This window comes from Ixodes scapularis, unplaced genomic scaffold, assembly GCF_016920785.2.
Source record: "Ixodes scapularis isolate PalLabHiFi unplaced genomic scaffold, ASM1692078v2 PGA_scaffold11__112_contigs__length_91849675, whole genome shotgun sequence".
NCBI lineage: Eukaryota > Metazoa > Arthropoda > Arachnida > Ixodida > Ixodidae > Ixodes > Ixodes scapularis.
In genome coordinates, this window is record NW_024609837.1 from 33957467 (window position 1) to 33972924 (window position 15458).

The following is a 15458-nucleotide window of genomic DNA, read 5'->3' on the forward strand; positions in this document are numbered from 1 at the left end:
CACAAATAATATCAAAATCTGCACTTGTGCTTTGAAAGTGATCCGGCTCTTTAGGGGCATTGAGACCAGAGTGAAGTCAAAGTTTGCTGCTCTTTCGATCGACAGCTGCATGGAAACAACCTTGACTACCGTATTTATTCAATGTAGACCCACATTTTCTTTCTCCTTCTAGGCGCAGCCTTTTAAGATTAGAGATCAACCTACCATCAAGACCAAAAAAGGTAGACATGGAATAGCACTGAGCATAATTACTGAGCCTACTGCGCTAACCCAGACGCTCACCCAGGTTAGCCGCTGCACCCAGAACGCGTGTGCAACGCGGTGAAGCTTGACGCCTGCGCGCTGGTGAGAGTGGCTGGAGGCAGACATGATGATCAAGTGATCTCATCAGGAGTAGAAGAAATTTAGACGACGTCAACGATCAACTTGCCAACCCATCGAGCGGACAGTGCAGTTGACGAGCAATCCCAACACTTTGTTTCACCCCAATTTGAAGTGCAGCCGACACTACGAGCCAATGGGAGCGGCCAAACAGCATTGAAGCTCAACATCATGGCATCCGTCCATCTTTCTGCTCGTGCTCTTTCATCGGCTAAACCAATCAAGTGCAGCGAATGTCCTGTGACTTGCACTTTTAGTATGTATGTTTGGGGTTGTATGTGTTTGAGCCTTCAAATGTGCTCCAACCTAAGATGAAACAAACTATATGGTGAGTAGAGACTCAGTGAAATACATATTTGTATCTTTTTACTTTCCTCCTACTTTTTCGAATATTGAAGGGACACTGACAGGGTATTGATGTTCACCAGGGGTTTTATTTGTACATGACATATGAGAGCCTAACTACTCAAAACATAATGTGCGGCGCGAAATTTGTTTTTTGTCCGCCCGAAAACCGCCGATCGAGAACTGGCCGGTTTGAGTCACGCTCACTCTCTTCTCTGTGGTCACGTGCCGTTCTCTATGGTTTAGACACACACACCAAATATAAACAAAGTCGTGGGTCATCAAAAGCACACACTGAATGTTAAAAATAGAAAAAAAAATGTGATACCCATTTTTTGTGGTTTCTAACGAAGCTGCAAATAAGTTCATTGGAAAAAAAGTTTGTTCAGAGAACCGGAAGCACTCTGTGCATTCTCTGTGTAATTCTCAACATGGCGTCGTATCGCGGGACTCGCGGGCTGGACGGCTGAAAGAGGCAGACAATGCGATGGCGGCGGGTGACGGGTGTGGGACCTCTACTTCAGAACTGTTGTTCACAGTACCGGCAAATCTGTCTAGCTTCGAAAAAGAAATCTTTTACCGATCAAAACAATTAGGATATATTCCGCACGGCACGCACGACCACCAAGCTGATACACACAAAGATGTTGCCGAGTCATCGCCCCTTCTCCTGGCTGAAGACATTGCTCGTCTTACAAACACGAATTGGTAAGAGCTTGAAAACTGTGCAAACGTCAAGCACAAAGCGCTTGACTTTTGCGTTTATTGTGCAGAGTGCGACGTATGCATTTTTCGTCTGCTTCGCACAACCACAAAAACGAAGGAAAAAAAAAAAGGAAAATGTGATCGGGTGTAGCAACGTGACTTCCTCAACTCTCTCCCCTCTTCCTCCCCAGTCCAGTTTCGGTAACGAGCAGTTGCATTTTTGTACTTTATTAAAAATGTATGCAACGCTGTAGCAAAATATTAATTGGGTAGTCTGCCAACACCATAATAAATCGCCTGGCAAAAAATTTAAAGCTCAATGTCCCTTCAAATTAACTAATAATAAATATTAAAGTTTCTTGCTTTGCTTATTTAAGCCCATTTCAGTGCAGGGGTGGCACAATTCTCAGCAGAAATGGCACTTTGGCATAAGATGTAGCAAACTCTCTTTCATGATGCAATTAGGCACAAATGGTGTAGCACTTCCATCACTGCAGGGTGTCTAGCAAATTATTATTTTGAAAATCTTTTACTTTTCCAGGCTTTCCCTGACAATTTCAGGTGAAATTCCCTGACCACTATGGAGGCGGTTAAATATATAAGAGCATTACAACACAAGGCATTGAGCATTGAGCACTGCGAGGATAATTTTGCACGGACTTAACCCAACTTGCACATTCCAAAATATTCGGGTTCGTCCAGTCCGGATTAAACGAGCCCTTTCTTGCCACCAACATCGTCAGTGAAGAGGCTACTTCTGGAAACATCATGAAAACACGACGCTCAACCACATACATCAATAACCTAATAGTAGCATGGCCGCCAGATGCACACTTTCGGATACTTTTGGGTTAAGGCTTGGATTGGATTGGAGTCTGCAGCTTTCCGATCGGTTACTAAATCAGTAGCTCTAACTGGATCTAGTCTAGTGTCGTGCCCTCAATCCAATCCAAGGCTTGGACTGGATTTGTCAGCTGTTCTCTTTGCATCGGGCAGCACACTCTACATTGGGTAAGCAGAGCCCGCGTTCCACTCTAAGCAGAATTCAGTGCATATTTTTCTGCCCCCAAATCTTCTCTTTGCTCAGGGAACTCAATGGCGTTTTCGGCTCATTTTCCCTGACTGGGCTCGCTTTTTGACAATTTCCCTGATTTTTCCCGGTAATTAAAATTTCCCCGACAATTCCAGGTTTTCCCGGTCGCTAGACACCCTGACTGTATCAGGCGACATGACATGACAGCACATGACGCCGTGATGTCACGTGACTATCCACCCAGTAATGTGAGATGTGTCACGTGATGCGACGTCAGACGTCAAATTTAAACGACTGCTCTGGAAATACTGCATTCCACGTATCATGGGACATTAGAGATAGAGATCGCTGCCACTTTTTTTTTTTTTTTGCTTTTGGAACACTGCTTAGAGATTTGATTCAAGTACACTCAAATATCCATTCTTGGTTTTCATGCTGTGGCCAGACAAGGACGCAGCCAGACGGCGTCCGAGGCACACCTCGGAAGCATGTTTTTGCATCTAGAAGCAGAACACTTCAGTCGAACTAACCAGCTCTGAACTGGATAACTGCAGTGCGCACATATTGGTATTGTGGGACGAAACATCACGTGTTACTTACTTGAAGTTGAGTGCTTGGTCGAACGTGAGGGCTTCTTCCTGGCGGCAGAAGTCGAGGAGCATTTCAAAAGGATCTGGGGCCAGAGGAGGTAGGATGCTCTTCCTCGGTATTGAGGCCCAAGTCTGAAACATGGCAGAATTTCTTTTTTTTTTTTATGTAGTTGCTAGGTGAAGTTACAGCATGTCCAAATCAAATGAGTTCTTTGTCAAATAAATTGTGCTTATCAAGAAATTAATAAACCAATATATATATATTACTTTCCATAAAGATATTTTATCTTCAGGTTGCCTTAACTTACATTTGGTGGCTTCATTTGACTAACAAAGGCAGGCCCCAACCAATGACTGTGGCTAAAGTTGAAGCCTGGGCGAGTTGGTATGACATTCTTAAAAGGTTAAAACAGCGCAAAAAACGACGGACAAGGTAAAGAAGGACACGGACAGAGCGCTGAAAAAACGACAGACAAGGTAAAGAAGGACACGGACAGAGCAGTCCGTGTCCTTCTTTACCTTGTCCATCATGGACAGAGCGCTGTCACTTCGATGGCAGCGCTCTGTCCGTGTCCTTCTTTACCTTGTCCGTCGTTTTTTGCGCTGTTTTAACCTTTTAACAATGACTGTGGATTGGTTAAATCGACCTTTACCATGCAACAGGAGTTTGAAACCATTGGGCAGGCCCCAATCGGATTTCGATTATGTATATGTCATCCACACTACAGTAAGCCTTCGTCAGATTGTGGGCACCTCAGCCGGGATACGAACTTGCAGACTGGGGATAGGTAACTAGGTACTTGTGGCTTCCAGCTAAAATGATCTGATGGCTTCCAGCATTGAAGAGGCCAACTATATCGCACTGCCAGCTAGCTTCACAAGCAACATTGGTAATAAGCATCTCTGGCAAAGCACCATGGCTTTGGGACAGGCTTCGTATGTGCAAAAGCTAGTGTATAAACTATAGAATGCGACATAGCTCAAATACACAATTACAGGTTTTCTTGCAGTTGTAAAGTTGCCATCAAAACTGGTAGCAGTGAAATATGCGTATCTGTGAAAGCGACTCGGGAGGTTGGTATAAAATAACTTGTTTGTCCCGAACATCCACTACAGAGTGTAAAAAAAATTTGATGTGCTCAGGTTGTCTTATAACAAGTTACTGGAATGTGAGGCCAATTTTTCTCCTAATTAAGTCAATCTAACGGGCCATTGGTTCATATTCATCAACTTACCTTGGGCCTTCTCGAGATGAGGCTACTTCTGCGCACGGACAACGAAGCTTCTCTCTGGAGTGGAGAAGCAGCAGCAATGCAGCTGGGCCCAGAGACGACCCTTGCCTTTGGTAGTTTGTTTTCTCTGGTTTCTTGCAAAGAGGGTTTCTTGAGTGACTCTTCTACGTGATCCTCGCTTAGCTCCGAAAAACGACGTTGTCTGTCTGCTTGCACGACTTGCAACCCAGTGTTGTCTGCTACCATCGAAGTGACGCAGCTTAGCTTCAGAATTGTGGAGTCAGTACCTGAAGAGTCGTTTCGAACAATGTTCCCACTTTCCCCCAGCGGTGACTTCCCGAGATTAGCTTCTATCTGGGGTGCCAGACGCGTGAGGTTGACTCGTACTTCCCTCAATCCAAAATCTGTTGAGATGTTCCAACACTGAAGGTTCGAAGTTAGTCCGTTGACCATCAGGCCTCTGCTTGTACTGGACCCCGCATTCCTACACAACATGGAGGGTTCCCGCCTGGAGGAAGAGCTCGGGAGACTTTTGATATCGGGCAAAGTGTCTGTGAGGTTGCCTTGTGGGTTCCTTGGAAGGATCTCTGCCGAGGAATTTTGGCTGCTGAGGTAGTTGGAAGATGAGGCATCTGACTGTCGTCTGCTCAGCGCCAGACTTTTTGTGACACTGGAGCTCACGGCATTTGAACTTGTGAGACTTGAGCTTGAGGCACTTGGGCTTGCGGCACTTGGGCTTGCGGCACTTGTGCTCGTGGCACTTGTGCTTGTGGCACTTGTGCTTGTGGCATTTGTACTTGTGGCCGCTGCTGTTGCACGTTCTTGGGGATAAAATTTGGACTGTGGTGAAATGTCTGTGAGCCCGACACGCATATATTTCTGAAGGATCTCCGTTAATACGTCCCGACTGGAGCCGTTGCTTTTGCTCCTTTTTGCCACTCTCTGTTTGCCACCGGATTTCAACTTACCTTGTGTTTGAGACAGAATATCCGTGAGGTTCACTCGCAGTTCTTTCAACACAATCTTCTTTGAGGAATCTTGTCGAGCAAGATCAGACGACAGCTTTTGTGGCTTGCATCTGTCACCTTCCGAACTCTCTGTGGCAAGATCCACCAGGGTGACACGGAGCCCCTTTAAAAGACTCAACTTCCCGGGAGGGACGTCCTTCTGATGAAGGTTCCATGTTACATCCTGTAACTCTGAATTTCGGTCCTTGTCCTTCTCGCTCGGCACGTCGCAGCCAACCCTCGACCTCAACATCTCTACTGGTTCGTGCTGTGTAATGCAGGCGAAGGAGTCATTGGCAAGAATCGAGTTTGTCCTATCTGCAAGGGATGCCCGCGAACTCTGGTCAAGGAGGTTGAGGAAAAACGCCTTCTTGCCACGAACCACCTCCTTCTGCAGATGCTGTGGTGCAGGCGTGCTGGCAAAATTGGGCGACCAGCGTTCCCCGAGACGTGGCAACACAGCTTCTGCCAGCGGCGTGTGACCGGATGCGAGATATCCTCCCGATATGCTCTCAACGACATTTCCGCTCTCAACCTGCGGCACTGTCCTCTTTCTCTCCGAACTCAAGCGCTTCATTCTCTTCCGACTTTCAGGCGGACTCTGCGAGGACCCCTCTGCAATGCCACGTTCTCGTCTTTTCCTACGAGCAGTCGCCCAACTTGAGCCACTTTCAGGAAGCAGCAACAACGGCACGGAACTTTTGCTTACGTCGGCGCCACGAGTTCCGCGAGACCTGCAAGCTTCAGTCGCAAGTTCGTGCTTCTCAATCATGCTGAATTCTTTTTGCAGCATCGCTATGGCGGGGTCAGACGCAATTTCTGCAACGCTCTCACGTCTGTCCCAATTTCTACTGGAGCTTCCGGTTCCCAGTCCACTGCTCGTAGCGGTTTCTGATGATTCGAATCGAGCTCCACGCAGAGCATGTCTCACGGGAGCCGCGTCTACTCGTCTCGGTCTGACCCGCCGCTTGGCTGGCGGTGGCTTTGCTTTTGGCCGTCCTCGTTTCTTTTTTCTTGAGACTGCAGGCGCCACACTACTGGAGGATTCAGAAGACCCCTGAAAGATGGAAAGGTGTCAAGAAATAAGAACAAGGAAATGTTGTCAACACAAAACTTTCGTGGTAGAGAATTGTTGACCTGTTCCCATGACCAAAGCAAAAGAATATGTCTGCAACTAAGAAAATTTACTTCTTCAGTTTCATCTCTCTTGAAGAACACAGATATATGTGTATAAAGCTGGCACATTTATTCCTAAGTGCAACTTTTCAGCATTTTGGAACGTGCTTGTCTACAGATCAGCACAACCTGTGGGAATCGTGAACTAACAAATAACAATAAAAATGGTCTCACGACATTCTTTAAAGGCTTGTAGTGGATATTGCATGTTCTTCTTTCCGTGGTTATGACACGTTATATTGTTCTAAGCTCTGTCCTTTTTTATGTGATGGTAAATACATCTTAGATTTCCTGTTTCTTTCCATAAACTGTTCGACCGCCGACCACAAGCTCTCAATGCTGTAACGCCAAACGCCGGCGTACACGTTCGAACATTAACAAAGACCACCATGTTAGAGACAAAGCCTGCTCACTTTGCGTCTGCCCACTAATTGGCACAGTTGTAGAATGTCGAGGTTACAGTCATGGGGGTCAGGGGTTTGATACCCGTTGGGGCGCGTTTAGAATTCTTCTCAATTTACCACTCTTTCAAACAGATTGTCCTCTGAAGTATGTGTCGCATGTCTTGTAACAGCTTTCATGGCATTGTGTCACGCTTTTCTCCGCGATCTTAGCTGATTGTGTGTTGAGAAGCTGCCGCTGCCACAATGAAGGATGTGTCACATCTCTTGTAACAGCTTCCGTGGCATTCCATCACGCTTTTCTCTGCGATCCCAGCTGATTGTGTGTTGAAAAGCTGCCACTGCACCAATAAAAATATGGCGTGCCACTCACTGGTGACTGGATGGTCATTCGCCGCTTCGCCCTCCTGATCTTTGGCGGCCTGAGCTCGGGCGAACTGCTCGAAACGTAGACACAGAAATTATCCAAAGGGCTGCGTTCCTCTGTCTTGCTTGCCAAGGTAAGATCAAAGAGACCACAGGGCGAGGCTTGCCGCTTGTCATCATTGCCCTAAAAAGAGGCATCGTACATTTCCCATAAAAATTACAACCAAAAAAAAGAAAAAAAAATTTTTTTAGAAATGTTTTAATGTGTAATTGGCACTTGACCACAATTGGTTTAATTTGTCCCATTCAACATGAAGGTCTTTATGTGAATGTTTCACTGACTTACCTTAGATGTGTCTGTGGTCACGACAGCTGCTTTAACCTTGCTCTTCGACTTTGCCCTGAAACAAAATTTAAAATTTAACAGCAATGAGGCTGTGACGGCAGTTGCTGCAACAACACACTCGTCAACTCTTCTTTCTCTCGCCGGGTTGTTTTGGTTCTGCATGCTGTGAACAATATTGCAGGGGGGATCAGTGGCCGAGTATATACTCCGTTCACCCCTAAACTGAGATTACGGTGGAAGCTACAGCCATCACTGGACAAGTCATACGCATCTCTTTCGGCATGTGATCACGCTCCCGCGTACACCCATGCAAAGAGAGCTGGGTCAGGTGATGAAACGGGGGGCAGCTAATTGGTTTGGCGGGCTTGGGGGTAAACAGAGTATAATGCACTGCAACCTGGAGCACGTAGAGCGAAAGCTAGCGCTACAGAAGCTGCAAGGATCCTGGGCTCCGTCCCAACTCCTGCTTGTCTCCATCTGGAGGAGCATCATACCGGCGTGCAGCTGTGTATCACCACTGCATGATGCAGGTTGACTCTTTACTGATCGCGCCCATAGGCCATTGATCACCGAAGACCGATGGTTTCCAAGCACCGTCAAGAAATTGAATTTAGTGCAGAGAATTATGTTCTACAATCTTGTGGATAGACGAAAAACTCTGGTTTCGGTTTCAACGTAGGTTTAAGGTTTATCGCACGCTGGTGGGTTGTCAAAAATAGTCCTGGGGGTGGTGGTTGCACTTGACTAACGTGACTAACTGCTTGCATCAGTCTTTGTAACAAAAATGGCATTATTTACATAATTCAACCTTATTGTGGCACATTTTGTTAGACCTCAAAGGCTCTGGGCACACTTTAAATTAAATTATAGGCGTCGCTTAACATATGTTTGTCGGTAAGCATTACTATAATTTTCAATGCTGTCCTGAGCCGGCGTGCACTTTTTATGTTCCCAACAAGGTGGACAAAATGATAAATATGAAGGAACTGCAATCAAGGCTATGACAAAACCCATGGAGAACACAAATAAAGCATTCTGCTGGGGATGTGAGGTGAATTATCTGTGTTACACACAATATAAAAATTTCTTGGATGAAAAGCACGTGTCTTACACGAAGGCCAACTCTCCGACGAACCAAACATGGACAACGACAGTTAGAGTACACTAACTTTCAGAAGTAATAGCAGTGGGTGTGGGGCACATTTTGTATATTCGGTATTTTTCTTATTTCTCGTTTAATTTGACATAGCTGTAAAATTTTCGACGTTTATACACCTTTCGCATGTGCATTGTAATTTCAAGAAATAAAATGTTTAACCGTAGTGTCTAGAGTACCGTCCGACGGCACTCTTGCAGAGCGTTCAGGTGCCGTCCGACGGTACTCCACTCACGCGTCCAAGTGCCGTCCGAAAGTCTTGCAGAAAACGAGTTCTCAAAACGAGTTTTTCGAGGCGGGGTGTAGCTTAGTGGTAAGATGACTGTCTCGTAAGCAAGTGATCCCGGGTTTGATCCCCAGAGCGGGCATTCTTTTTTTTTTGTTTTATTTTCTCTAACATATTATTTTGCCAACGCATTAAACAATATTTACTTTTTTTTTCTTTTTTACAGTGAACACAGGATAAAATTAATGTTGTCACCGTCATTTCGCTGAACGAAATGGTATGGGACTTGGTACAGCGGGGCTTGGTTTGCCGGCTGGACGCCGCGAAGCGGCGTGTACGACAGCGTCAAATAGGTCAATAGTTTTGTCAATAGCAGCCGCATAGTGTCGGCGCGAAGCGGCGTGAGCGCAGGCAGGGGGGAGCCGAATCTCTTTCGGACGGCACTTGTAGGCGCGATTGGAGTGTTAAAATCCTTTTCCCACATTATACCAATCTCTGTTTCTTTTGAAAGAAGAACTAATTAACCTCATTTTGATGTGCCATATTGCTCCATAAGCAGATAATTAGAAAAATAAAATCGTTTGCATGGATCCCTTGAAAATTGTTGCTTTTCCCGTGGTCAGGCTAGCGGTTGTACTGCGCCGGCTAAATTTCTCATTTTCAGCTGTTCCCGCCGTCTGAACATACGCTTAACAAAATTGACAATATTGTACGCGTGGGTACCAGAAAAATGCCCGAACTACTCACTGCAAGCTGTCGAAGATGGTCTCGAAACGATCATTGGGACTGCGAACCCGTACGACTTCAGGGCTCCATGGACGACTGGACTTGCCGACTTCCAGAAAACTAGTCTTGAACTTCCGACCATACGTTTTGAGCACCTTCATCCCTCTCCTACTGAAGACTTAGCACTGATTGTTGACTGCGGTCATTTTATAATCGCAGGTCCGAATTTAATTGATAAAACAAAACGTACAGATAAGGAATTGATAAGGACGTCTCGATCGAGCTGCAACAATGCAACCGCTGCAAGCAACAAAAAGTGCCTGTTTTCAAAAATAGGATTGGCTTGTCTTGGCGTCTTGAACTCTTGAGCGTCTTTGCCTCTTGGCTCATGTCTTGGATTGGCTACTTGGAGCTATGGTGCAACTTCGGAGCCGAGGAGGTTATAATAAAAGTCAAGGAGGTTATAAGTTATGATTATAATGCAATTAAAGTACTAGTACAGTGTACTAAAATACTTGGGTAGTGTTGGGACCGGAGCGGCTCGGCAACGGGAGCTCATGAGGGCGGCGCTGTAGTCGAGTTATCCGGAAAAAATCGCGCAGCCCGCCTTTTCTTTTTTTCACTTTGAGCGGTGCACGTGTCGGTACCCGGTACCACGGTGTTATACACTCCGTTTCACCTTATGTTGTACCGCAGCGAAGGCTAGAAGCGCGAGCTCATAGCGTTGGCAGCTGCTTTTGGTGCACGAGAGCTTGTGCCGCCGAGGTGTGCCCCAGGGCAAGGAGCTCGCTGCTCGCGCATGTAGCCTTTCCTGCGGTACAACACAAGGCAACACAAGGTAAAACAGAGTATAAAACACACACAAAAAAAAAAAATATATAAACGGTATTTTTAAATTTTTTTTTTTTTTTTAATTTTTGTGGTAGGCAAAGGGTTAATGAACTGTTTAATGAACTGTTTAACAACGAACTTTGAGCGAATGCAACAAGGTGCTCGTTTTTGTTGTGTTTGTCTGTCCCTCCTGGTTTTCCTCCCCAAGTTTAATTATCTCTACCAACCCGCTCGTTCTGTCCTGAGATATTCATCGCTAAAAGTTTGCCTTTTTTCGCTTAATTAAAAAACCGCGCGCTGAAAGCGCGAATGAGGTTGTGCTGATATTGATGCGTAGAAGAATGACACAGTTGTTTCTGTCCCCTCATCGCTAACTCGACAGCGTGTCTTCGGTGGCCTCGCCGGCGCCACACAAGACGACAAAGTCACTATTCTAGATATTATTTTCATAACGCGGTTTCTGAATCAAGCGAAGAAAGGCAAACTTTTACGATAAATTTCGCGAACTTCGTTGCCTTTTCGCGAATTGTCGAAATTGTGTTTGCCTTTAATAATGACTCCTTCCAATTAAGCCGTTAATAAACAAGTTACTAACAGATTTTGGTTAATTATTAAACATTGCAACGGTTATTCACCCATTTATTGTTCACCGAGCCCAACAGATATAACGAAAGACGGTATCCACATATCTGCCACATCCTTTTTTTTTTTTTTTTTTTTTGTAAAATATGTAAAGTTCTGTAAAGAATAAAACAAAAACACCTTGTATGTGCGTGAACCAGATACGCTCCCTGTGGAACCATGGGTCTTTCACTTCGAATATACCCAGCTCAGGAAAGACTTACCTGGTTGTCGGAAAGCAGCTGTCGGTTAAATGTATTGTTATGAGCGTGCAGGTTTCAGATGGTTTATCCATCAATCAAGAGGATAATGCGCTGCATATTGTAACCACATTGTAACCATTATTTCAATGCCGTGCTGTAAACTATTAGAACTTTTTCCTTGCCTCATCTACGTGTGCTCATGTTCTCTGCTCAAAATGATGTGAAATAGTTGCTTCTTTTCTTTGAATCTTATAAAGCATTACTTGTTCAGCCCATGTTGTCTCAGTTTTTGGACTTAAGTTCAATGTTAAGACGCGTGATAAAAATTGTCACGGCTTATATGCCATTTCTTACAAGTGAGCGTCGGGTGGTCCTCGGATGGTCGTGGCAGCCATGAAGAAATAAAAGATTCTCACCCCTTTGCGACCGTCGCTTGGATGGTTCGTCGCATAAATGAACACAAGAATGAGTGACAAGTGAAGCGAGCTGATTGAGGTCAAGAAAAAGAAGACGGGCAGAAAAGAAGACAGAGAAGTTAACCTGGGATATTCAAAACATACTAAAACAGTCTTCATTATAATTCCATTATAAAATAAAATAAAATAAAATAAACTGCCTCCGAGTTTTAGATATCCCTTTCAAATATCTAATGTTCGGCCTTTGCGACCAAGGAAATGGGCATTTCATTTAAAATGTTCACCATCCGACAAACCGAAAGTCGCAGCTAATTCTACGCTGAAACGACTTGCAATCCACTTCTTTAAAGTCGCAATTGTTTTTATGTAAAGGAAGGGTAATGTAGCTTGTACCGTCCAATACATTGAAGCATCATGTTGCTAACGATCGTGCCGCAGCGTAATTGATGCCGCGGTACGACCGCTGGCAGGTCATAGCTCTATCAGAAATCCTATGTGCACTCCACCAAAGTGGCACCAAAGATTCATATTTCCGCGCGTGCAGCCGCGCATGCGCACTCCTTCTGGATAACGCGCCGGTGTCGACACCTGTCGCGATCAATACCACGCGCTTCAGGCGAGCCCCTCCGGTCCCAACTTGGGTCCCAACACTACCCACGTATTCTAGTACACTGTAGTACTAGGGGGCACGTTGCAATATTGGTGAATCCTATAGTCATAAAGAGTTTAAAAGGACACTGACACCCCCCCAAAATTTTTTTTTATTTTTTGCCAGGCGCTTTATTATGGTGTCGGAGGACTACCCAATTAATATTTTGCAACAGAGTAGCGTATTTCTTTAATAAAGCCAAAAGACGCAACTGCTCGAAACCGAAACCGAAACCCGACGGAGGTCGGAGAAGTGGAGAGAAGAGAGCGACTGGCGGAAGTCACGTGGCTACACCCAACCGTGCGGTTTTTTTTTTGGTTTTTTTCTCCTCTCCAGTAGCAGACGACACGACATGCGGCGTGCGATGCGGCGTGCGGGAACTGCTTGCCGTGCGATTCTTTTGCAGTTATGTTTGTTCCGCTCGTTGTTCTGTACTCCAAGATGAGTTGTTTTGTACATTGAGGAGTTGGAGATGAGTAGTGAGTGCCCGCGGTGAATTTCCATTATCGGCTCCGAAAAGAATAAACCCAAGATGTTGCGTGAAGAGCTGGCTCACATGTCTTGCATCCGAAAAAAAAAGTGGCATTGTGCGACAGAGTTTCCGAAAGATCAACGGTATCGGGACCAATGGCTGGCTGCTATTCCTGTAGAACATTTACGGGCACCCCGGAAAGCGGACGCTACCTGATTTATATGCTCCTTGCATTTTGTGGAAAGTGATTACATTGAGTTCGCAGGTGTCAAAACGGAAATCACATACCATTTAATTCAGCGAAGTATCGTCCGCAACATTTGTTTGTTATTTTTTTGTTCGTTTCTTCAGTGATGATTGTAAAAAAAAAGAAAAAATATGTAACCATCAAAAAATGTTAAAAAAAAAAAAAATTCACGGGGGATCGAACCCGGCCCTACCGCGTGTGAAGCGGACGTCTTTCCCACTGAGCTACTGGGGCAACTCGTTTCTGGTGAATCTCTTTCCTTAGTAATAATTCAGCCGGTAAACTGTAAGTTGGAAAGTTTGCTGTCGATTTTTCTCTAGCAAAAGCACTCCCGGGTCGAAGTCGGGAAGCACCACGCTTTGGGGACATTCGCACCTAGTAAAGAAATCGTACGCGTACATATTCAACTCGAAGTAGACACGTCGTGCTTGACGTTTGCGCGAGCGATGTCTTCTGCCACGAGAAGGGAGCGACGGCTCGGCGACGTCTTCGTGCAAATCGGCTTGGTGGCCGGGCGTGTCGTACGGGATGAATACCAATTCTTTTGATCAGTCCCAAATTTCTCTTTTAACGGTAGACAGAATTCGCCGGTACCGCGAACGACAGTTCTGAAATAGAGGTCCCACGCCCGTCGTCCGCTGCCATCGCCGTCCCCGCGAGTCCCACGATACGCGAAACGACGAACGCACAGAATGCTTCCGGTTGTCTGTGGAACTTTTTTTTTTTTCAATCAACGTATTTACAGCTTTTTAGAAGCCACAAAAAATGGGTTTCATACTTTTTTTCTATTTTTAATATTGAGTGTGTGCCTTCAGTGACCCACGACTTTGATTAAATTTGGTGGTCGCATCGATACCTTAGAAAACGGCCCGTGACCGCGGAAAAGAGAGTGAGCGAGACTCGAACCGGCCAGTTCTTGATCGGCGGTTTTCGGGCGGAAAGAAACCGAATTTCGAGCCGCAAATTCTGTTCTGGGTAGTTGAGCTCTCATATGTCACCTACAACTAAAAACCTCGGCGAGCATAAATACCCTGTCAGTGTCCCTTTAAACGATTTTGTGCCCAGCGTGCCCACAGATCTCTCTGGCGATTGGTGCGCGTGACATGTCACGTGTACGTGTACGTGTACGTGAAAAAACGTGTTTTTTTTTTTGTTTTTTTTTTTTGTCTAGATTAGTTTTTATAAGAACTAAAATAGTCTTCATAGCGCCGTCCGGTTGGTGAAAGGGGCACAATATGTGTATGGGCGCACGCCTTTCCCTCCTCACCTGCACACCGAACGGCACCACAAACTTTTAAGTGCAATAAAGTACTATCACTATCACTATCAGATGGATGGTTGATTGTATGAGGATTCCTTGCAGGCTTGCGCGCGCTCCGTCCGGTAGGATCAAGGAGGATAGAAGGGTAGGAGAGGGCATGACGCCGGCCGCGTAGCCTCCACAAGCCATGCTCCCTTGACGCCTCGCCTCTTTCTCATTTTCCTCCTTACTCTCCTCACTTACCATGCCAACGTGACCACATATCACGTGGCCGTAGCTAGCCTTCGTCTAGCTATGGGGTACTAAAATACACCACAGTCTAGCCTTCGAACTGATAAAACCTACCGGACGGAGCGCGCGCAAGCCTGCAAGGAGTCCCTCTACAATCAACCATTCATCTCACACGTGACATGTCCCGCGCACCAATCACCAGAGAGAACTGCGGTCACGCTGGGCACAAAATCGTTTCAACTTGAGCCAGTGGCCAAGCGCCCAGTGCGTACACACTATTGGCTCTCTTCTCCCCCCCCCCCCCCCCCCCCCCCCCCCAACCTCTATTACAACGCTTCTCCTCTTCCTCCGTTTAAACTTTTTATGACTATAAAAGTTTAAACGGAACGTGCCCCCTCCTATAGTCGGTTACAAGTCAAGAAGGTAGGAGAAGCTCCTCCCACAAGTGTGATGCGCCCGTTTCAAATCTCTCCGCAGTCGAAAGAAGAGTTCACTGGAGACGCTCCTTGTTCCGCTTCAATGGATTCCCACTTGTCTCCGGCATAGGTCGGCATTTTAGAGCCCCTTCATTCACCATCACATCACGAACAAAATCACGTCTCCAAATTCACTCGCATTCACGTCACAAGGCACTCCGACCTCCCAAAGTCACGGCCCTTCACATCACCGCTTTCAAACTCCGCCGAGAATTTATCCCCTTCACATCACGGCGTTCAACCGCGCCCAGAATTCATCCCCATCACATCACCGCCGCCTCCGAATTCATGGAGTCACTCACCATCACCACGAATTCATCGGAATTCACCATCGTGAATTCATCGGAATTCACCATCACAT

The 15458-nt window shown here is 45.9% G+C and overlaps 1 protein-coding gene across 1 annotated transcript; it reads right to left on the reverse strand.

Moving 5' to 3' along the window:
• Positions 1 to 2819: 2819 nt before the first annotated feature.
• On the reverse strand, positions 2820 to 10053 carry LOC121835016 (streptococcal hemagglutinin-like). The gene is made up of 5 exons (XM_042288880.1): positions 9712 to 10053; positions 7583 to 7637; positions 7244 to 7420; positions 4290 to 6350; positions 2820 to 3186 (listed from the first exon to the last, which is right to left on the reverse strand). Exons 1-5 carry the CDS (start codon positions 9849 to 9851, stop codon positions 3061 to 3063), a joined length of 2559 nt encoding a protein of 852 aa, XP_042144814.1. The 5' UTR covers positions 9852 to 10053; the 3' UTR covers positions 2820 to 3060.
• Positions 10054 to 15458: the final 5405 nt, after the last annotated feature.

Coding starts and splice junctions, on each gene's coding strand:
- LOC121835016 (XM_042288880.1), bottom strand. CDS start 9,851: ATGAAGGTGCTCAAAACGTATGGTCGGAAGTTCAAGACTAGTTTTCTG. Junction 7,421..7,582: donor TGACCACAGACACATCTAAG/GTAAGTCAGTGA, acceptor GCCTCTTTTTAG/GGCAATGATGACAAGCGGCA. Junction 3,187..4,289: donor TCATCTCGAGAAGGCCCAAG/GTAAGTTGATGA, acceptor GCCATGTTTCAG/ACTTGGGCCTCAATACCGAG.